This window comes from Diabrotica virgifera, chromosome 5 (genome assembly GCF_917563875.1).
Source record: "Diabrotica virgifera virgifera chromosome 5, PGI_DIABVI_V3a".
In the NCBI taxonomy this organism is placed as follows: Eukaryota; Metazoa; Arthropoda; class Insecta; order Coleoptera; family Chrysomelidae; genus Diabrotica; species Diabrotica virgifera.
This window is the reverse complement of record NC_065447.1, coordinates 229,992,951-230,017,607: the sequence shown is the minus strand read 5'-3', so window position 1 is coordinate 230,017,607 and position 24,657 is coordinate 229,992,951. Positions and strand designations below refer to the sequence as shown.

At 32.2% G+C, this 24,657-nt stretch overlaps 1 protein-coding gene across 1 annotated transcript in view; it reads right to left on the bottom strand.

Moving 5' to 3' along the window:
- LOC114327164 (serine protease nudel) overlaps window positions 1–24,657 on the bottom strand; it is a 125,552-nt gene that overhangs the window by 16,630 nt on the left and 84,265 nt on the right. The window contains exons 9-14 of the mRNA XM_050652185.1: window positions 22,850–23,016; window positions 20,388–20,501; window positions 12,022–12,562; window positions 4,120–4,308; window positions 727–865; window positions 516–672 (exon numbers count right to left, since the gene is read on the bottom strand). Of these exons, the coding sequence (XP_050508142.1) occupies window positions 516–672; window positions 727–865; window positions 4,120–4,308; window positions 12,022–12,562; window positions 20,388–20,501; window positions 22,850–23,016 (1,307 nt within the window). The remainder of the gene's footprint in view (window positions 1–515; window positions 673–726; window positions 866–4,119; window positions 4,309–12,021; window positions 12,563–20,387; window positions 20,502–22,849; window positions 23,017–24,657) is intronic.

The following is a 24,657-nucleotide window of genomic DNA, read 5'->3' as shown; positions in this document are numbered from 1 at the left end:
ACTACATGACAACAACGGACAAGTGATTTCAGTGGAGTTCGGACCACACTTGCTATGTATACCTACCGTTGCACGTCACGTGCGTCATAGCAAGTGACATCACATGATACCATGAACTTTAACAACAACTGTGATCGAACGAAGGTGACATTTTGGCATAAACTGGTAACACTTATTTGACAGTTGATTTGTTTTTATTATTTTCTATAAGTATTTGTCTTATTATATTTATTGTTTTTATTATTTACTTTAACGAAATATTATTACTTAATTCTTGTTTTCTATTTCTAATGTTTTTATTTATTTACATTGAATATTAATTTGTTTTTTTGTATTTTATGTTGTTGCAGTTCTGTAATATTTCTGTGATATGTATATTTGATTTAAAATGAATTCAGGAATTTTTTGTAATTTGGCAACAACGCCAGCTTACATCTCTGACGTAGATAATGACGTGCAACGGTATTTATACTGTACCAACCATATGTTACTTGAAAATTTGATTTTGATCTCACCCATGAGGACTCTCATTTCTCTTTTGTGATAGGGAACACTGGTGTATTTCTGAACCGATGACAAGCCACACAATCCTTCTTTCTCGAAATATACTGCTGCGGGGTACCATCCACTACCCGAATCGCAAACTATTGTCCCGCTCCATGCCCGTGAGTCCTAAAATAAATAAATCATTTAGAATTTAAATTGTACAACGTTTTAATGTCTTACTTTGCATTCTGTTTTCAATTTTGTTTCGAAACACCGAAAACCAGGCTCACATTGTTGGATGGGCCATAGGAATTCATATTTGGCTTTGTCCTCATGTAATCCGATAGCCACACATTTTTCTTTGCGAGTACCGTCTCTCCTTAAAAGTAAAACATGTATTAAAAAAAAAAGCAAAAAAGACCAGAGAAAAGTATAAACGTATTTATCTGCACCTATATTTCTTTGACGAGAAATTAATAGAATTCTAATACAGCGGAACCGCGATAAGTCGCATTAATCGGGACCACGGCCGATTCGGGTTATCGAAAATCCGGGTTAGCCGAAGAACTTGGTAAAAATTGATAAAATATTGTATACTTACAGGTAAACTCCATAATTATTGCGAAAACATGAAATACATAAGCACAATACATCTAAATTACCTACAGTTGTATATACAGTATTCTTCAGTTCTTGGTAAAAAACTTCAGTTTGACTTGGTCAAACTGGAAAAAAAATTGTTTTGTCTGATGAAAATCGGTCCGGGTTAGCCGGACTTCCGGGTTATCGGAGGCCGACTTATCGGGGTTCCACTGTAATAAAAGCGGAATATATCTATAAGTAAGTCTCTAAAATGATAGAAATATGAAATATGTCATGAGAAGTCTTTTTTACGCTGAATCTGGAGTAATTGAGTTTCAATAAAATAAAAAGGAAAAGATTCCTCTCATTGGCTGTATACCATAATAAAAAACTTACTAATGAAGTAAAAACCTCACATGTAGGTAGATGTTATAATTTATTAAATTTTTTTTTTCTAAAGTGATCCAAAATGGATAAAATCACACAAACGTTTTCGGACCAATCAGTCCATCATCAGGTGGTAGAAACCTAAAATAAGCAAACCACTGCATTAAAAAAAGGTCAAGATGAAATTTTGACTGTCTGAAAGTTAGGAAAATTACAGCATGTGGTTACTTACTTTAGATCCAAAGTAGTTGGAACTAGCTACATATTTAGGTCAAAAGACCTTAATATTATAATAATTATGCCATTTCGGCTACAAAAATGTCGACAATAAGTCGATGTCACAAGAAATTAAAATGCAGCGGTATTACAGAGTGGTCTTCATTTTGGCTTCAAACTGACAGACTGAAATATGACATTAAACGGATATTGACAAGACCTTCTAGGTAGGGAATTTTATGTGTATGTAGTTATATTGTATTTTAGAAATGCAAAAAATATTTTTACTTAACTGAATGAATTTAATTAGATATTAAATGAATGAGTGAGAATAAACAATTTAAATTAATAGTCACATAAAATTATTTATGATAATTTCATGACGGTGAAAGCGAAAATTTTGCCAACAAGGTAATGACGTCACTTGGTAAAAAAGAAGAACAAAATGAAAAAATAAACTGAAGAAAAATAAAAATAAAAAGAAATTTATTAGATGATAAGTATGAGGTAAAAGAATTAGTGAATAAATCTGGAGTTTGGCTATTATGAAATGTAATTTAGTTTAAAATCATAGTGTAACAGTATAACTGGTTGTCTAAATTCAAGTAGATATAATAGGGTGAATAACACAAAACTAAGTAAAATACTATGGTTTAACGGAATTGAGATTAAAGTACTAAATGGATGTATTATTTAAGTGAAAGTACTGTGAACTGTAAATAAAACAATGATAAGAGAAAGTTAATATGGTGTGAAGTAAATAATAATAAGATGCCAAATTATTGTATGAAATTATGTGAAAATAAAATTAAAATTAAAAATAAAATAAAAAAAATATATAGAGGGAATAAAGCGAGGGTGAAAATAAAGGTAGAAATGTTGCATTATAAAATAAAACAAAAATTGTTGGCCTACAATTTTTGTTTTATTTTATAATGCAACATTTCTACCTTTATTTTCACCCTCGCTTTATTCCCTCTATATTTTTTTTTATTTTATTTTTAATTTTAATTTTATTTTCACATAATTTCATACAATAATTTGGCATCTTATTATTATTTACTTCACACCATATTAACTTTCTCTTATCGTTGTTTTATTTACAGTTCACAGTACTTTCACTTAAATAATACATCCATTTAGTACTTTAATCTCAATTCCGTTAAACCATAGTATTTTACTTAGTTTTGTTTTATTCACCCAATTATATCTACTTGAATTTAGACAACCAGTTATACTGTTACACTATGATTTTTAACTAAATTACATTTCATAATAGCCAAACTCCAGATTTATTCACTAATTCTTTTACCTCATACTTATCATCTAATAAATTTCTTTTTATTTTTATTTTTCTTCAGTTTATTTTTCATTTTGTTCTTCTTTTTTACCAAGTGACGTCATTACCTTGTTGGCAAAATTTTCGCTTTCACCGTCATGAAATTATCATAAATAATTTTATGTGACTATTAATTTAAATTGTTTATTCTCACTCATTCATTTAATATCTAATTAAATTCATTCAGTTAAGTAAAAATATTTTTTGCATTTCTAAAATACAATATAACTACATACACATAAAATTCCCTACCTAGAAGGTCTTGTCAATATCCGTTTAATGTCATATTTCAGTCTGTCAGTTTGAAGCCAAGATGAAGACCACTCTGTAATACCGCTGCATTTTAATTTCTTGTGACATCGACTTATTGTCGACATTTTTGTAGCCGAAATGGCATAATTATTATAATATTAAGGTCTTTTGACCTAAATATGTAGCTAGTTCCAACTACTTTGGATCTAAAGTAAGTAACCACATGTTGTAATTTTCCTAACTTTCAGACAGTCAAAATTTCATCTTGGCCTTTTTTTAATGCAGTGGTTTGCTTATTTTAGGTTTCTACCACCTGATGATGGACTGATTGGTCCGAAAACGTTTGTGTGATTTTATCCATTTTGGATCATTTTAGAAAAAAATTTTTAATAAATTATATACCATCTACCTACACGTGAGGTTTTTACTTCATTAGTAAGTTAATTGAGTTTCATCTTGCTCCGGCGTATTTTATGAGACCTCTGAGCATTTTTACTGAGACCTGTGAAACCTCTCTTCAATTTTTTACCCCATGTATTTCTACATTTCTATATGCAGTAATGTGAATATTATTTTTATCTAGCAAATCTAAAATGGTATAAAATTTTATTAAAATTAAAAAAAATGTCCAAGATGGATTAATAAAGACTCGTTTTCAGTCTACTACTTCGTAGAGAACGTTTTCAGTCCTATCGAACCATAATCAGTGAAAACGTTTATACATCTAGTAACTGAAACTAGCCACCAAACGAGTTAAAATGACCCCTAAATTACATAATTGAATTATATAGTTAATATCTATATGTAATATGAATGTAGGTATAGGTATGTAGAATGACATAATTTTTTAACCATACCTTAAGCTTAGTCGTAGATGTTTAATATATCTGCTGTATACTATTCTCGTTTCTGTCCTAAGCAAAACGATATCTGTCCTCGGAATATTTTGACTTTCGACAATTCTTAATGTTTGCTCATGAGGACCTTTAACAGGAAGTGTTCCTTTTCCTTTACCAAGTAGAACAGCAACGTAGTGAGAATTAAGCCTAAAAATAAAAAAATCAAGGGTCTAAGACAGGAATGCTGCCTGTCTTAGACCCTTGGATCATGGTTAACAAGGATTTAAGACAGGGATGCTGCCTGTCCCCTACCCTCTTCAAAATTTGTATAAACACGGCTCTGAAGAAATGGTTCAGAAAATGTAAAAAAATGGGAGTACGAATAGAAGAGGGAAAGCCGAATACTTTGTTATTTGCTGACGATCAGGTGGTTCTAGCGGAGGATGTAGAGGACGCTGCTTATATGGTTCGAAAACTGGTAGAGGAGCATAAAGATTGGAATCTGGAAATAAATACAGATAAAACAGAATACATGACAATAGGCTGCACAGACGAAGACCTAGACTTAGAGGGAAAAATAATAAAAAACACTAAACAATATAAATACCTGGGAGTTACATTGATGGAAGATGGAAACGACGAAACAGACATACAACAAAAATTAGGTAGAGGAAGAGCCATCACAAGTCAGATAAACTCATTACTATGGAGTAAAGATATACGAGAAAGTACAAAAAAACAACATATGGCTCCGAAATCTGGACAATAAATAAGAAAATGCAGAACCGAATAAACGCACCCAAGTAGCAATTTGTCGACGCGACAACGTTGTCTACCGCGTGGCAACGTTTTGTTACAACGTTGTTATTGTCTAGAAGACGACCCTATTCTGCACTAATTTGGTGGACGATTTTTGAGTTGTCTTGACGTTGCCTAGGCAACCTCCTATGAAGCAACATCGTTTCGTAAGCGTTGCATAAGACAACTGAAGCGACTATTAAAAGAACCTGCGCGTGCAATGATTGCTCAAGGAGTCAGACTAGTTATGTTTTTTTACCTATATTTTTAACACTTGTATGGTGAATGCGAACACCAAAAAGGTAACTATTTTGACATCGTATTAGGTATTTAAATTTATATAAATACATAAAGGACATAACAAAATTACCTGATCTGAAATTTATAAACGCATCTCAGATTACCGTCAAATATGGATATTTCACTTTTAAAAAACACACGCGCTACTTTTTTACGACATTTTTGACAAAAAATATGCAAATTAAAAAAAATCAAATTTTAATATAAAAGTCAAAATTTATGTTAAAGATGTTCTGTATAAATTTAATGTATTGATGGTGCTTTTAAAGGTATCAGAAAATGCCTGCATTTTTTATATTCTGTGTTTTCATTTTCTTTACATCCCAAAAATCTCAAGTAAAACCAAACTGGTGCATTAAACAATATTACCAATATTACTAAAAAAATACCTTATTACCAACCCTAGACCGATAAGACAACTTAGAAGTCCAATCGCCAACCAAACCCGGCCGCGCTGACTATCCCAACCATTTTAGAACGCACCCTCTTATTGGGTGACAGAGAGGTCATGTGACCAGTGTCAAAAGTGTAGCATTCTCCTTAACAGCGTTGCCACATTTAGGAGATTTCTACTTTTTTGGTAGATTTTTGATCTTTTTTAAAATACTCTAGTAGGTAATATTTTTTAGTAGATTTTTGGTATATTTCAACATTTTGTTATGACTAATAAAATTTGCTTTTTAATAGTATTTACCCCATTTCTAAATTAATTTTCACACATTTGGTTACAATTTCCCAATCCGAAAATAAGACCGAAAATAAGATTCAGAATAAATAGGTCATTACCGAAAATAAGATTCAGGACGTAGATGATGAATATTACAGAGAAATGAAACTGGATTCTTGTGTAACAAACTTGCAGATTTCAAGTAACAGTGCCAGCAGTATTTCAGGTGTTATTGAAGAGTTCTGGCATTCGGTGAGCCTATTAGAAGCTAACGATGGAAAACTAAAATATCTAAACATATGTAACTTTGCAAAACACAAAATGTTGTGTTCACGTGTTTCTAATATTAAATGCGAAACAATTGTTTGAAGAATTTGATCCAGACATGCAGCTGTTAAAATTAGTGGATGACAAAATATTCTAGTTGTTAAATGTACCTATTCATATTTTTCGAATTATGAGGAAACTATAATAAGTATTTTTGAAAAATTTAAACGCAGAATGAAAGACTGCATTATTTAGAAAAACCAAAACGTTTCTTTTGAATGAGATATTTGGAATTAAAATGACAGTACATTTTGTCTTTTTTTTACATTTTGTCTTTTTTTCACCCCTGTAACTTATTAAAATAAACATTATAGAAGTTTTCAGGGACTTTCGGTCCTCGGAATAACGTAATCTTTCTTTCTGCGTTTAAATTTTTCAAAATACTTACTAGTTTTCTCAGGATTCGTAAAAAATGAAAACATTTAAAATACATTGAACATTTTAACGGGCGACATTTTGCGCCTATCCCCTAAGTTAGCTGTTGTTTTTATTATCAAAAATCCCAAATATATCCCAAAAATCCTTAAGTATATTTTAGTTTTTGATTTAGTAGATTTTAGCTAAAAAATGGTAATTACCAGTTGTTGTTTTGGAATAATTAGGTTTCCAGTTTTTTGGAATTCCTCTTGGGACAGTTAAGACGGATATGCAGATTACTGTGTAAGTATTTACTGTATATGTATTTACATGGCCTAAAAAGAATCTACTGATTTTGTGAAAGCAAAACTACTGAAACAGTAAAAACTGACCTGGCAACCCCGTCTAGCAAAGCTGATACAAAGATTGAAAGATTAAGGTTATCAAATCTACTGATAAAACACTGGACAATGGAATGGAAACCAGCTATTAAAAAAACAAACAAACAGGTTGTTAAATAAATCGAAAAATTCCAGCAAAATAAAACATAATAATAAGAAAAAAATAAGGTTATAAAGTAAATTCTTTTTCTCCTTCTGAAGTTGCCGCAAAGGTGTCACACACCTAGAACAACACCTAGGGTCGTGACAGACAACTTCAGAGTCGGCCAGGGCGTAAATTAGTTTAGCATTATAACGTTTTTAAGTCGTTGCGATTGTTGAAAAAACTGAACTGTGATATGTAGTTGTCACAATGGTAATAAATTAGTTGCCCGTATAACTAAAGGTATTACTTAAAGTTGTAACATCGTAATGTCAGTCGGGATAGGGGACGTTGGCCGAAACAACTGAAAATGCTCTCGGGCAACGTTATTTACAGTGCATTTGTTTGTACTGACAACCAATGTGTCGAAAAATTGCTACTTGGGCAGCAGAGAACAATTTTTGACGAAGATGCTGTATATTAACATTACACGATCATGTAAGAACAGATAGAATAAAAGAAATGATGAAGGAAGAGACAACAGTAACGGATACGATAGAGAGAAAACAACTTTCCTGGTACGGACACATGAGAAGAGTGAATGATGAGAGATCACCGATTAAAACCTGGAAATGGATCCCAAAAAGAAGATTAACAGAAGAAATATAGAAATATAATCATGGCAAAACAGAAAACAATGGCGTTCGAATTGCGATAAACGGCCTATGATGCTGTAAAACAGTCGCTATATATAATAAAAAAATCACCATCATCATCATCAATGGTGCTACAGCCCTATGAAAGAGCCTCGACCTTCCCAAGTCTATTACGCCAGTCAGTTCTATCAATTATTGTCAACTGTTGCCAATTTGCTGAGCCTATTTTTCTCCCATTCTCAGCTACACCATCCTTCCATCTGAGTTTTGGTCTACTCCTCTTTCTACTTCCCACAGGTTGTGACATAAGGATTCTTTACAAAATAAAAAAATATATATTTTTAATAATGTGAGCTTGTCATATTCCTGAACATCTTTTCCATAAGAAAGTCCCAGATGATCCACTAGAAGAATGTTATAAATTCTGTATTAGACCTTTGAACAAGGTGACAGATTCGCAGATTTTAAAGTTAGAAAATTTTTAAAGCTAATAATGAACATAAAAGAAAGGTACATGAACTACTACTATCCTAATGAAACAGATAAAAGCTATAAAAGAGAATATGAAATGAACACAAGTAAGGAAGAAATAAGGAAGATAAACCAAGAAGTAAACAAAGCAATCAGAAAAGATTTGAGAAAATATAATAACGAAGAAATCCAACAAACGATACAACAAGAGGACACAGCAAGAAAGCAAGAAGTATATTGGTGTCTACAAGAGCATAGACTAAGCAACAGGAAGAAACAGATTATTCGAAGGGAGAAGGACTGATCAACCGGCTGTTTTTTCAAAATTAAAAATTCTACTTTAAAACCAATTTGTTTAAAAAATAAGCACTTTGAATATATGAAACTTACAGATCTGATCATATAAACAGAGGCGGTTGCCACCCCTTTTCAAGGGGTGAAAATTATTAGGGGTTTATTAAAAATAACCTCATAAATGGACAGAGGGATAAATTTTTCGCAAAAAATATGTTATATCAAGTCATCAAAATAAATCAATGCTTTTTGAGTTACTAAAGATCAAAGATTTTAATTGTTAACTTTATATAACAAATGTTATTTTTAATAATATAATTTTCAACCCCCAGGGTAAAATTTTACTCTCGTTTCTTGGCGTATCCTCTATCCTCTAACTACTCATCAATTTGAATGAAAATCGACAGAGGTTCTACGAAATCGGAGGTAATGGTTGTTTTTTACCTTCAGTGACTGCTGATGTATAACAGGAATAAAAATATTGTTATTGCTATTACGGCCTACTAAAATTTTTTCCATTTTTTTATAGCGAAAATTGGTTAAATCCATTGAGTGTATACATCTTTTGTTAACTGGGTAACAATGCATTTAATTTTGAGATTGACTATAAATTATTTTGATTAAATTTTCTTTAATTAGATAATATTGTGACGTCTTATGAAATAATTGTGTCAGATACCTCAATAGATGTTTGACCTTTCTTTAAAGAATAACGTATATTCATCGCATCGCGATGGTTTGCTTTAAAAGAGGCAGAATGTTTGTATTCCCTTCAGAGTTGTGACTGCATAATCTTCACTGATGATGCATAAGGATGCTGAAATAGTTACTATATGGAGATGGTAGTCCAACTCTGAATCGAATATAAACAAAACCTGCCTTGAACCCTTTTTTATAATAACGTATATTATTTTTTTTATTTCGGGCATCATTTAAGCCTACAACCATTTATGATGGTGATCGTGCAGTATTATGGGGGGGCCTGGTGAACAACCTTACGGGGGGCCTGCGGGATCTTAGTGCAACCACTGATTCCTCTGACGAAGTAACGCACAACCGTTAATAGTCTGACTTACGCTAATTACATACATACACCGATTTTGGATGGTCGATTTTATATCGGCCTTCCTAATTCCTATAGTCTATAGTGAACCACATGTGAGAATGGGACATTACACACACGCACGACCGTCGATCACCGTTCGGCGTATGTGCAATGTCCTCTTCTCACATGTGGTTCACTATATGAATTTGGAAGGTCGATATAAAAATCGACCGTCCAAACTCAACGTGTGTAATAAGCGTTACAGGGATTGTATATTAGGCCAGAGTAATAAGACAAAAATATACCCTGTTCGTGACACTTCAACATCCAAGGTACTTAAGCGTTTTTTCGACAGGTAATACCTATAAGAACAAATTGTAACTATTTCCTGCGTAGGGTCTGGCGGCCATTTTTAGTTATAAACAATTTAGTGTCAAGAAACGGCCTTTTTTACTTTTTTTTCAAATCAATAGAAAATATGGTTTTTCTAATATAAACATCTTCGATAGTATGGAATAAAGCTTTAAAATGGCGTATTACAAAGTTTGATATGCTCATTTATGTTAATATAATTGCGAAAAAAGTCGAAATTGCAAAAAAATTAATTTCACAATAACTATTATAAAAGCTAGTGTACAGCTTTAAAATTTTTGTCAAATAAGGGTTCTTTGGTGCTTAATAGGTGATAAAAATTTTACAGGTGTCAAATGAAAGAGCATGAGCTAGACTTTCAAATTGGTTTAAAAACAGTGAATAAAAAATGCATTTATTAGTAATAAATAATTATACAAAAGTATCGTCAATTTTTCCTTATAAACTTTTTGAATAACTTTTTAAAAAAAAATCTTTTTTTTTACTCTGTTTTAGAAGCACAACTAATAAGTAATATTATTTATATGTAATTGATAAAAAAATGTAATAATATATATAATTTATTCTATAAAAAAATAAAAAGTTTATAAGGAAAGATTGATGATACTTTTGCATAATTATTTGTTACTAATAAATGCATTTTTTATTTACTTTTTTCAAACCAAGTTGAAAATATAGCTCATGCTCTTTCATTGTGGATTGGTTCTAACATCATTTTTTTCTAACATCATGTTATTGCAAAAAATGCTCTCTGGGATAAACAATTTGAATAAAATTTTAACAATTTAATGAATCGCTTTGAAATTTTTGTCACATATTAAGCACCAAAGAACCCTCATTTGAAAATAATTTTAAAGCTGTACATTCATTTTTACAATAGTTATGCGAAATTATTTTTTTGCAATTTTGACCCTTTTCGCAATTATATTAACCTTTGTAATGATCTATTAGTATATCAAACTTTGAGTATCAATTGAGTGTATCAAACTTTGTAATAATCTATTTTAATGCTTTTTCCATACTCTCGAAGATGTTTGTACTAAAAACCCATAAGTTTCACTGTTTTCAATTGATTTGGAAAAAAAGGAAAAATACCGTTTTTTGACAATAAATTGTTTATAAATAAAAATGGCCGCTAGATCCTACGCAGGAAATAGTTACAATTTGCTCTTATAGGCACTACTTGTCGAAAAAACGCTTCAGTGTCCTTGCTCTTGAAGTGTCATGGAAAAAACCTTAGGTATTACCCTAGACTATATACATTTTATTTAAAATAACTTACCTGGTTTACATATTGTAGAGATCAAAACAAATGCTTAAATTCCAATATTATACCAAGCACAACAGATAAATACACGTAAAAAAATAAGGTGTCTGGTGATCACTTAAAAGTGCCCTGGCACTGCTTTAAAATGAAGAGCTATTAGCATAAAATATTAATCAGTCTGAAGTGCAAATTTATAAAATCAACTATTGCACCTAACTACACGATAACAATTATTCTCTTCCAAAGAACGAAACCAAACTAAGAAAAGATGACTTCGATATAAATATTAGATTGAAAGAACCATCGATGTTTAAATAAAACCACCCAACGCCAATAATATTAAGTTTTAGTATATACAATAGAATTATAAAACTTCATAGAATGTACGTGACAAATGTGCAAATTCAAATAAATTTATCATGGACATTACCCCATTGTAGGTATTTATTGCTAAAATCTTGTATTTATAAGGTATTAATTATTACGGTATATTAAGGTATTATAGGTAATTATTTCAGGTATTAATACCTGAAATGTTTTTCAACAGTTTAGGTATAAAAATATTACTCAAAACAGATACAACTCGCAGAAACATATTGTTTAGATTAGTTGGGTAAAGGTAAAAATTTGGCAAATTTTTATATTTTAACAATTTTATAGTTTTCGTTTTGGGCCCTGCGAGGGCTGCGAGGCCCCTTTGGGGTCGAGGCCCCTAGGCAACTGCCTACTTTGCCTAATGGTTAATCCAGCACTAGACTTAAGACTTTTATATCATTAATCGTTTAGAATTTAGAACATATTTTAAAACTTTTTTAAGGTGTCCGCCTCTGGTGACACTATATTTAACGAAATAAATCGAATAAAGAACGCTAAAATAACTTACTCAATAATCCCCTTGAAGCAATTGACAGACGTAACGATCCATTGCGAATTTAGAATAGCACCCATACATCTATATATACCATCACAATAAATTACGGCATTCCACGGCGCCGTATAAAGTTCAACCTCGTCACTCACATTATCTGGATGAACGTTATGCACTGAACTATCTAGAGAAACATTTGAGCACCTCACGAACAATCCACCACAAGTTTTATTTCTGATATCGTCAGAGGATTTGTTCAATGGTTGTGTGTCGTTTTCTACTTTATCGATCCTTGGCAGTTTTTCTACATTGCTTGACGCTTTGATAGCAATCTCACTAAGAGGAACATTCTGGACTGAAATGTTATTGTAAGTTGTATACTCTTCAAATCCCAATATATTACAAACATTGCTGGCGATAGTCGGTTCTTTGTTGGTGGTGTTTAGGCAGTAGGGTTTCCAGATTCCGTTGTGGTTAATAGAAATAATTCCAGACATTGATAGTTCTGGACGAGAATCCGAATCACAGCTTATAGTTTTTCCATTTGTGAGAGCAACTAAAAAAGAAAACAAAATAAGACACCAGCAAATGCTTCAGCAAGCATGAAGCAGTACTGCTTCAGTAAATTATAATTAAATGAAAAGTAGGAGAACTGTTTTGAACTTGATTTCTTTTTGCTTGGTCCCAAAAGGAGTTAAAAAGATTCGTGGAAACTACAGAGGTACTACTGTTTCTAGTTTTATACCAAGACCTTATAAAAAAATAAAATTGGAAATGAAATAGAACATTACAGAAAAAAAATGGTTTTCGTGTAATCTTCTAGAGGTTCTCCAGGAAGCTGAAGCTGTTTTCACTTAAAGATCCTTTTTGGTGTGGGGAAACATCCTATTCTGGTTTTGGCTTTACAGTTTGTGGTGTGATTTCGCTGTTTCCACTACTTTTTCCATTCTTCTGCCTCTTTGATTGTCCTTTATATTCATACCTATTTCTAATTTACGTACTCCTTAAGTCTTCCTTCACTTTTTGTCTCTATCTCAGTGTAGGTTTGCCTCTGGTTCTTTTACCTTGTAGTATTTATTCCGTTATAACTCTTAACGGACTGCTCTTCTCATTATGTATCCATCTGTCCATACTATCTAATTTTCTGTGCATTTATTCGGCGTTATCGAAATGCCTCCCACTTTTTCAGGTAAATATTTTAATACATGAAATGCCTCCCAGGTACAATCGAAATGCCTCCGGTTTGTTAAACATTTAGGCTGATATTTTGTCTACTTAATCTCTGTATAAAGAGACAATGTTGCCAAATCATAATTTAAATAGGTACTAAAATGTACATAAAATATGGTAACATAAATATTTCACAGTATGACATATTTCTTTTTAGAAAAGAAACTTCCGACAATCTAATAGCCAGCATTTCTGGGTAATTCCAATTCCGATTCTTATCTCTTCTTAACGATTCCATGAATAGGTACTTTTACCTCAATCTTATTGTTTGTTTATATTGTACTAAATATGTACTAAATATGTACTAATGTACTAAAAAAACCTGCAAAGCATTTGTGAACACACAGGGATGTGAAAATACGATAATTTAATCAATATTAGATCATAACCACGAGAAGTTGTCTGCCGAAGTTTACAATAGAAAAGCCGTAAGCAATCCAATAAAAAGAGCAGCCGTGGAAGATCTCAGCGAAAAACCAATGAAGCTCATCTGTAAAGAACTTAAGAAGACAAATATAGAGACATTTACTATCAATGATATCAATAAGGTGAGACAAAATTTATATTATGCTAGAACCACTAATTCTTTAATTAAACTTCCCAAAAATATATCTGAATTTCATTTGATTTATCTTCTATTATTACAAATAGAAATGAAAATTTTATAATTAAAAATGACAAACATAATCATATTGTTATATTAACATGCTATTCAAATCTTCGTTTTCTTTCGACTGTTTCCAATTGGTATGTTGACGGAACTTTTGAATACTGTCCTCGTTCTTTCACTCAATTGTTTAGTATACAGTATACATGGCTTGAAAATGGGCATTATATTCCTCTTGTCTTTTGTTTACTTCAAGATAAAAAGTCGTCTTCATATATTATCTCGCTTTTAAATATATCATAGAAGAATGTTTTACAATTAATTGTCTTCTATCCTCTAAAGTAACAACTTCAGACTTTGAAATTTCCATTCATAATGGTACTCGTATGGCATTTCCTGAAGCAGATCTTCATGGATGTCGTTTTCATTTGGGACGGGCATGGTATAGAAAGGTTCAAGCACTGGGATTAGCTCCAGAATAACAGAAAAAAGGTGTTAACTCAACTGAAATTACGCATTTTCTTATGTATATTTTTGGTCTTTCATTCTTATATCCTGAAGTTCTTAGCGATTTTTTTGCTATAAATTTGGCAGAAATTAAACCAGTCGATGAAAGAGTCACCCAATTTTATGATTATCTTGTTGATAATTACATATTATCTGAAAATTCAACATTTCCTCCACATATTTGGGCTGAGCACTCTTCATCCTTACAAAGAACCACAAACCCATGCGAGAGTGTTCATTCCAAGTATAATTCTTCTTTCTACTGCCCTCTAATTTTATTGATATAATTTTAAAATTTCAAATAAATACCTATATTAAAATGAATTCTGTTTCGACACCAAAAAAAAAATGTTGCCGAAGGTAAAGCAAAAATAAATTTTCTAAATGAAAAAATTTTAGAATTAAGAGAATGTAAAATAAATAGATTAGAATTTGTCAAAGTAGTATCATATAAATTTAGGAAAAATATTTTGTAATTTTATATTTCTAGACACATTTTGTAATATTTTCCAAATAAGTTTTTTGTGATGTTATTTTTAATAAATCTATAAAATATGTACTTATTATGTTTTTGTATTTTCTGTTATAGTTATTAAGGTACCAAGGGTATTATAAGGATAATAACGCTTGAGGTCAATGGTGTATATACCGAGGGCCTTCGGTCCGAGGGATATACGCTGACCGAAAGCGTTATTATCTATAATACCCGCGGTGCCTTCAACGTTTAATGTCCGACTAAATTATTTTTTATATGCAAAAAATTTGAGTGAATTTTGAATTAATTAGTTTTAAAATAAGTACATTTACCAGCACTAGTCGTAACGTAATTGTGGTAACGCCCAAGGGCGTGTTATTGAAAAATAACGCCCTAGGGCCTATTAAATTTAAATAACGAGTTAAATACTGTCAAGTTGATAAATAAAACTCTAAGTAAAACTATGGTTACCACAATTACATTACGACTATTTCTGGTAAATGTACTTATTTGAAAACTAATTAATTCAAAATTCATGCAAATTTTTTGCATATAAAGAATAATTTAGTCGGACATTAAACGTTGAAGGCACCACAAGTATTATAATAATAACGCTTTCGGTCAACGTATATACCACGGGCCGAAGGCCCTCGGTCTATACACCATTGACCTCAAGCGTTATTATCCTTATAATACCCTTGGTACCTTAATAACTATAATAACAAAAAATAATGGGTATTATAAAATATATTATAATGGTTATAAAACTAATTGTATATTATGTATAAGTAGTTAGTTGAAATTTATAAATACCGCCTAGTGTGAATAATGTTTATTATATAAAGGTTGAAAATTAAATAACAAAATACCAATTTTGACAAAAATTTACAAAGGGACGAAGATGTGGCAACGTTTCACCTTCACATAAAGATTAGAAGCATGTAATTTATTTAAAGCTTGGGAGGCAATTCATATGTGAAGATTTTAGCGACAGGTAAGAAACCCTTTTTCGGGAGGCATTTCATATACGGCCCATTTATTAACCTAACTATGTTGTCTTGATCGACCCATTCTTGTATTTCGTGATTCATCCATTGTTTTACATCTTCTTTGTTTTCACTTTTGCGTTCCAATATTTTTCTCTTAATCTTCCTCTCAAAAACTTTCAGTTGCTCTTCTTCTCTTGCTGTTAATGTAAAGGTCTCTGAAGGATGTACCACTATTGGTCGTATGGTTGTTTTATAGATTTTAATTTTGGTGTTTCGACTTATCTTCCTGGTCCCATCTCTAAACATTTTTTTTTATTTCTGTAGAACGCTTTATTTCCACTCGCAAATACTTTTTTTATATCTACATTTTCATTTCTTCTATTGACTAATACTCCTAAATATTTAAACGTTTCAACCTCTTCGATGCTGTGTGCATGCATCAACGGTTATCAGTTTTGACATTTGTGTCGTCTTTTTCTTGCTTACGAATGTATTTTATTTTATTGTCATTTATTCCAGTCCACTCAGTTTGGCTTCGTTTTCTAATTCTTGGAAGATTTTCTTTGATGCCCTTTTATCTGTTGCTACTATTGTTATATCATTCCCATATCATTTAATGTGTACTGCATTATTGTTTATAGTTCCTGCGTTTGACAGCTTTTTCATTATCTTGTCTAGTGATAGAATAAATAATACCGCTGAGAGCGCATCTCCTGGTCTTACTCCATTTTTTATTTTATTATTTCTGTTCTTCGTCTTCCAGTGTCTATTGTTGCTAGGAAATCTCGCATTGTCATTTCTATCATTCTTATAGTATTCTATCATTCCAAGGCGCCGTATAAAGTTCAACCTCGTCACTCACATTATCTGGATGAACGTTATGCACTGAACTATCTAGAGAAACATTTGAGCACCTCACGAACAATCCACCACAAGTTCTATTTCCGATATCGTCAGCGGATTTGTTCAATGGTTGTGTGTCGTTTTCTACTTTTTCGATCCTTGGCAGTTTTTCCATATTACTTGACGCTTTGATAGCAATCTCAATAAGAGGAACATTCTGGACTGAAATGTTATTGTAGGTTGTATACTCTTCAAATCCCAACATATTACAAACATTGCTGGCGATAGTCGGTTCCTTTTTTTGTGGTATTTAGGCAGTAGGGTTTCCAGATTCCGTTGTGGTTGATGGAAATAATTCCAGACATTGACAGTTCTGGACGGGAATCCGAATCACAGCTTATAGTTTTTCCATTTGTAAGAACAACTAAAAAAACACAAAATAAGATACCAAATGTTTAAAGCATTACTTGAATATATTGCTTCAGTAAATTAAAATTAAATGAAAAGTAGAACTGTTTTGAACTTGATTTGTTTTTGCTTGGTCCCAAAAATGAGTTACAAAATTCGTGGAAACTACAGAGGTACGACTGTTTCTAACGTTATAGCAGGACCTCATAAAAAAAATCAAATTGAAAATCAAATAGAAGATTAATATATACAAGCTATACGCTCCCGAGGAAGCTGTAGCTGTTTCCACTGGAAGGTCCTTTTTGGTGTGGAGAAAGATTCTGGGTTTGGTTTTACAGTTTGTGGTGTTTTCCTGTATAATTTAAACACGAAAACGATGTTTTTCGTGTATTATGTAGGATTAATTAACTCCTCCCGAGTTGGAGTTGTGTTAACGGGATCATGGGAATCCTGGCAGAAGGAAGTTTGCTCGAAACTACAGAATTTTCGCGAACACTGCATGCTGTTAAGGTGGGACATTTTTAACAGATTGGATATTGGATGGATGAAGTGTGCTCGCTTTTTTGCCTTTTCGTTGTGCAGGTTTTCTTCGCAGTTTCCACTATTTTTCTCCATTCCATACTTCTAAGCCTTCTTCATCTTGTTGTCCCCACGTCGGTTTATGTCTACCTCTGATTCTTTTACTTGGTGGTATCCATTCCGTTATAACTCTTATTGGATTGCTCTTCTCTCTTCTCATTATGTGTCCATATCTTCTAATTCTCTCGGCTTTTATTACGCTAACTATGTTATTTTGACCCTTCTATTCTTGTATTTCGTAATTTGTGCAATGTCTTGCATCCTCTTATTTTCCCCTCCTCGGTTCTAGTATTTTTCTCTTAATATTCCTATCAAAAACTTTCAGTTGCTCTTCTTCTCTTGCTGTTAATGTAAATGTCTCTGAAGCATATAGGTACCACTATCGGTCTTATGGTCGTTTTGTAGATTTTAATTTTTGTATTTTGGGCTTATCTTCTTATCTCTAAACATTTTTTATTTTTCTCTCTTGAATTCTTCTTTTCATATCTACACTTTCATTTCTTCTGTTGACTGATAATCACATATATATTTGAACATTTCAACCTCTTCGAAGCTATGTGCGTCTATTGTCAGTTCTTTCATTTGTGTCATCTTTTTCTTGCTTACGTTCATATATGTATTTTGTTTAATTTTCATTTATATCCTGTCCTCTCATTTTGTCATCGTTTTCTATTTCTTGGAAGATTTTCTTTAATATCCTTTTACCTCTTGCTATTTCAAGAGACTATGTTATTTCAAGAGACTATCAACTCATGCAAATCCACTCGCCAATGATGTCTTGACCCCACTATTGCTTAGAAGATTAAAAAGATTGGATCCTATAAATCTCTCCATCGCTAGGAACTAGATAGAAGTTACTCGTTTGTACAAAAGTCAGAAGTTTGTTAATGTAAATTAAATATAAGTAATTGGACTTCGTAAGTCTAAGGTTTTCACCCAAAGTAATCGAAAGTAGAACTGGAAGTCGATATTTGAACTCTTCGTGTAACTTTGCGTCGATTGATATACAATTTTACTCATTTTTAGTCATTGTTGCAACTCTTAAATCAGAAGTCCGATGTCAAATTTCTTATCTTACATACCATCCTTGGGTTATAAGCTTTCATTCGACACCTCATTTGTCACTCTACCTGGTATAGTAACGGAGGAGTTATTTTCGCGGTCGGACGGACAGACGGACAGACAGCCTAGGTCAAATTTCTCTCCTTTAGTACCATCCTTGGATTATAAGCTTTCATTTGACACCTCACTTGTCATTCTATCTGGTATAATGACGGAGGAGTTATATTCGCGGTCGGACGGACAGACGGACAGATGGACAGACAGCCTAGGTCAAATTTTTCACCTTTAATACCATCCTTGGATTATAAGCTTTCATTTGACACCTCATTTGTCATTCTACCTGGTATAATGACGGAGGAGTTAGGTATATTCGCGGTCGGACGGACAGACAGCCTAGGTCAAATTTCTCACCTTTAGCACCATTCTTGGATTATAAGCTTTCATTTGACACCTTATTTGTCATTCTACCTAGTATAATGACGGAGGAGTTGTGTTCACAGACAGACAGACAGACAGACAGACAGACGGACGGACGTAGATAATTCAAAGTTTTCACATTTTTTCAAAATTGGGTGAAAACAATAGACAAGAGTGCTCACCACTGGGTGTAGCTCCCACTGTGTCATTTTTTCTATCTCTTTTAAACGTATAGTTTATTTTTATATTGATAATAGATTGCAATAAATAAAGGAAGTTATATAAAAAAAATGGAAATATTGGTCACCTTGGGCAGAATAAAATGTTGCCAAAGTAATAAATTACAAAAAAATTTTCTACGCAAATGAAAACTGCCAATAAATCACTCAACTTTTTGAACCAGTTTAACAGTCGAATGTCAAATGTGGTAAAACCTGTAATTGCGTCCGTAACAGAAATTAACGACATTAATTTTTCTTGCAAACTTGCAAATATATCAACCGTAATAACTACATGTCTGACAATATAATCGAACCATAAATTCTTGCTCCATCACTTTCTGTTTGAGTAATTTTACAATGTAATCTTTCGGTAATTTTTCCTTTCAGTTGCCCGTATGAATGGCCGCAGATTAACTCCTGACAATGATTTATTCTTGTAGTTGGCAGTGATATGTGTAATCACCGAGAAATTAAAAGAATTTGTTTTATTTCTGTGCAAAACTTATTCTTGGTCCAAGGATTTATTTTAAAAGAGGTGGTATTTGTTTACACAGGGCACTGCAAGGAACAAAACAAACACCAAAAAATTAAAACCTTTTTTTTAAACGATTTAACAGTGCATATCATCAGTGCCGTGCCTGCACGTGGTAGAGCATGTGTGCAAAACATTTAATGGCGCCCAAAAAATATGCAATTTTTTAAAAATCGTCTCGTAAAATTTTTGTAGCAACTCTAGTGGCGCCCCTTAATCGCTGCCGCTTGTGTGCGCCGCCCACATTGCACACGTAGACGGCGCGGCCCTGCATATCATGTGAAATGATAGAAAGTTTGAAATTTTGGTTAATTTCCATTAAAGATAGTAAGTACATAATATTAAAATGTCACAAGAAAAGAGCGTCTGAAAAATATTAAAATATTAGGAAAAAATAATGGCTTTTAAATTTAATTTTAACTGAAAAATATATAAAATTCAGTTTAGCTTAACAGTACGTATTTTAAAAAAGTAACAATTGTCATTAATAACTTATTATAAAATTCCTTACCACAATCCCATTCATCTTCTCCTTTGGAACAATCTGCTTTGCCGTCACAGCGTTGTGTAATGTTTATGCATTTTTGACTAAGACGGCAGTAATATTCAGTTTCCAGACATATTACTGTAAAAAAGAAAAAAGGATGAGATTTTATTTAAATATTACGATTTTATAAAATCAATGACGGAATTGGATAATTCCCCCTACCCCTGGGAGGGAGGGTGTGTGATTTCCCCCCGTAAATTAAAGATTTTGTGTAGTTGGTCAATGGACTGGCTTGGAATTGATTGGAAGTTACGCATGGGCCCGGTACTCAAAGAAGAAGAAGAAGTATTTTGTCGAAATTTTATGTAGTTTATGTAGTTCCCCTTCCCCCAAGGAAAGTTCCCCTTCCCCTAAGGCAAGTCCCACCTCCTACCAAGGCGAATGTGTAGGTCCACCACTGTAGAAAAGTAGTACAGAAAAGTAGAGAATATGTCCAGCAGTGGACGCATACAGGTTGATGATGAAGTATTTAGAAACCATTAGTATACCTTGGCTAATAGTATTTCACCTCGCAATTTTTACAGAAGGGATCGGAAATGTGAGAATAAGTAGTGGTTGCTCCAAGGATCAAAATCTGTATGAAGCCAAAAAGCGCTTTTACCATGGGGGTGGTTGCCACCCCATCTCGGGGGCGGAAATTTTTTATTATATTTTGACAGCAAAAGTTGATAAATACATTTATTCTAAGCAAAAAATGTTCTATATATTTGTTTGATAAAATTAATAGTTTTCAATTTATTCGCTATCGAAAGAGTTAGTGTTATATCGAAAAAATCAATGTTTCTCGATATAATAATTTAGGACTCACTCAATTTTTGCCGTAAAAAATTTTTTCAAACCATGTTTTTGAGAATTAAATAACGTATAATTTCATATTTAAACATTTTTTCGTATCTCTGATGCTAATCTTTCTATTCTGAAGAAAATGGCATTCTTTACCAAACTACAAAAATTCGCTATTCGCTTTTAATTCCAGTTTTTTAAAAACTAATTATTCTAAGACAGTCAAACTTCCAGAATCTATTAATAATATACAAATAAAGAAGAATAAATAAAGCCAATGGCTAAAACCACCCCCAACGTACATTATTATGCTTCCAATTGGATTTCTCCTTTTTTTTTTCAAAAAAATATAATATTGATTTTTTAACCGTAACTTTTTTATTTTTCATCCTATAAAGTTTGATAAAAATGAATTTTGTAGGTTTGTAAGCCTATTAATATTAAATCTTTTTAAAATCCTCAGTCGCAAAAACAGGCGACTTTGAAAGGGTTGGTAAAGATGGTTTTTGCATATTATTACAAGTTTTAATTGGCAATAGCTCACTTATTTCTCCCTGTAGAAAATTTTTTTGGAAACCAGGTTCTTAGGAATTAAATAAGCTACAATTACATATTTAAACATTTTTTCGTATCTCTGATGCTTATCTTTCCATTCTGAAGAAAAGGCCATTTTTCCCAAACTACAAAAATGTATTATTCGCTATTAACTCAATTTTTTTAAAAACTAATCATTTCAAGCCGGTCAAACTTCTAGAACCTATTAATAATACATAAATAAAGAAGACCAAATAAGGTCAATGACTAATTTTAATTAGGGTGGTGATTAGGAGGTTGCTTCCGATCACTTTTTCGCTGAAAAAAATAGGGACTGACATTCTTTTCATTAAAAGTCACTTAATTTTTAAGCTATAGACTTTTTTTATTTCTGGAGATAGATATTTTTAAATACTTTAAATTAGTTTGAACAAGTTATCCTCGAAAAATGCATATTTTCCCCGTCGTTTGACTTTGAATCTACAATATTTACCATTTGACGAAGAAGAGCTAACATACAGGGTGTTTGGTAAAGAATGAGCCATAGCTTAACCTCAGATTCCTGAGGTTATAATAGGTCGATTTAAGCTAACTTACCTTAGTACAAAAGTTGATTATAACCGAAATATAGGGTGTCAAAGTTAAACTTTTATTTTATTTATTCTTAAATATTTCCTAACAGGCATGTTATAATAACACGCAATTTGGTAAGCGGGGGTTTTTTGGGACGAGAAATCTAAATTCGGCACCAAAAATAGTGGTAAATTTCTCTCTGTTTTGGTCTTGATGAATTAAGTCATTCCGTGTTGTGTGGGTCCAATCTCTGATGTTTCAAAGCCAGGATTTATTTTCTTCCTATACCCCTTTTACCTTCGATTTTGCCTTCTAATCTTACCTGGAGCTCCTCAAATTCCCTATGGCACATTATGTGTCCTAGATATGACGTCTTTCTAATTTTGAGTGTATTAACCAGATGAGGACGTATGTTAATTATTTCTAGTACTTCTTTATCCGTAATTCTACTGGTTTAGCTTTTAATGGTCTATATACTATATTTATATACAACACTTATCGTAGTAATCTACTCTATAAGGGATTACACTACTTACCACATTGCTCATCAGATAAGTCGTGACAATCAGTTATACCATCACAAACGGCTTTTGGATTGTGTGATCTAACATAATCAACACATTTGCAGTGAGACTCATCACTTCCATCTTCACAGTCTACAATTTTGTTACACTTTTTCTGGAAGGGAATTAGTTGTAGGAGGCTGAAACGTTTATAATAGTAAATAATTATTAAAAAGTTATTCATATCAGCTCAAGATTCTCAAGACTCAAAACACTACACTCTCACTCTTACTTTCTAAACCCCGTTCAACGTTCCAAACCCCGTTCAACTGAACTAGTCTGCAATCTACAGGTTCAACTAGACGAGGTCAGCCTGACATAGTGAAAATATAGTGATTGCTGGTTCAATCAATTAATTATAGGCCTGGATCCTGCGTTCCAAAAAAAGTTTATTAATAGCAAGCTGAAAATTTGTTAATAGCTTAACGGGGTCTAGTCGGACAAACTTTGATGTACGGGAACACTGGAACGGGGTAAATTTTAATTGTGGAACTGGTTACAGGTTTCAAATGTCAGACTACGAAAACGTGCCATGTATTTTGTCGGACAGAACTTCCAATCGATTTTTTACCGTTTCATTAACTTTCATGCAAAAATCAGACTGCTATTTACCACCAACATTAATCGTGTCATTTGACATGTTCTACGTGTCGGACTTATTAAACTGCGCATTATATCTGTCGGACAAACATTTTTTCATATACAGGGTAAGAACGGTAAGATCGATGTGTCTCTTATTTTCAAACTAGAGAAAAATCAGGTCCGGCTTTAAAAAATTAGTTCGTTTTGGTCTTACAAAAAATTTCACCCTGTATAAGGTTTTTAAAAACTCTAATAAAGTATAGGGCAATCGAAAGTACATACCTAAAAACCTCCCTAACCAAAATTTTAGCTCCCTACGTGGCCCCAGGTGTCCCCTATCGGAAAAAATGTGTTTTTTCGAAAAAAATTTTTTTTTGAGCGAACCTTTGCTTTAAAAACTGTGAAAAAATATTTGTGAATATAGATTTTTATGACTAAAAACATACTGATTTTTTTCAGATTTTTCGGATCAAAATTGAGCTCAGGAAAAATTTTTGAATTTTTCAAAAATTTTTTAGGTAATGTAGATAATTTTTGACTAGCTGCGAAATAATTTTTTTTTAATGTATTTTTCCACCCTTTTGAACGGCGAAGATAGATTTGCCATTTTCTCGCCGGAAATTCCTCAAAATTCGAAAAAACCCATTTTTTAGTGTGTCCCACTCATATTTTTAGCGTTTACTTAGCGATCCTTTGATTTAAAAAATCCGAAAATATTTTGAATTAAACATACATTGTTTTGTCCAAAAGCATCCTGATTTTTTTGACTAAAATTGAGCTCAGGAAAAAATTGAATTTTTTTTTTGAATTATTCAAAAATTTTTTAGGTTATGTAGATAATTTTTGGCTAGCTGCGAAATAATTTTTTTAGTGTATTTTTTTCCACTCTTTTGAATGGCGAAGATAGATTTGCCATTTTCTCGCCGGAAATTCCTCGAAATTCGAAAACACCCATTTTGTGTCCCTCCCTCATATTTTTAGCGTTTACTGAGCGATCCTTCGATTTAAAAAATCCGAAAATATTTTGAATTAAACATACATTGTTTTGTCCAAAAGCATCCTGATTTTTTTGACTAAAATTGAGCTCAGGAAAAATTTTTGAATTATTCAAAAAAATTTTAGGTTATGTAGATAATTTTTGGCTAGCTGCGAAATAATTTTTTTAGTGTATTTTTTTCCACTCTTTTGAATGACGAAGA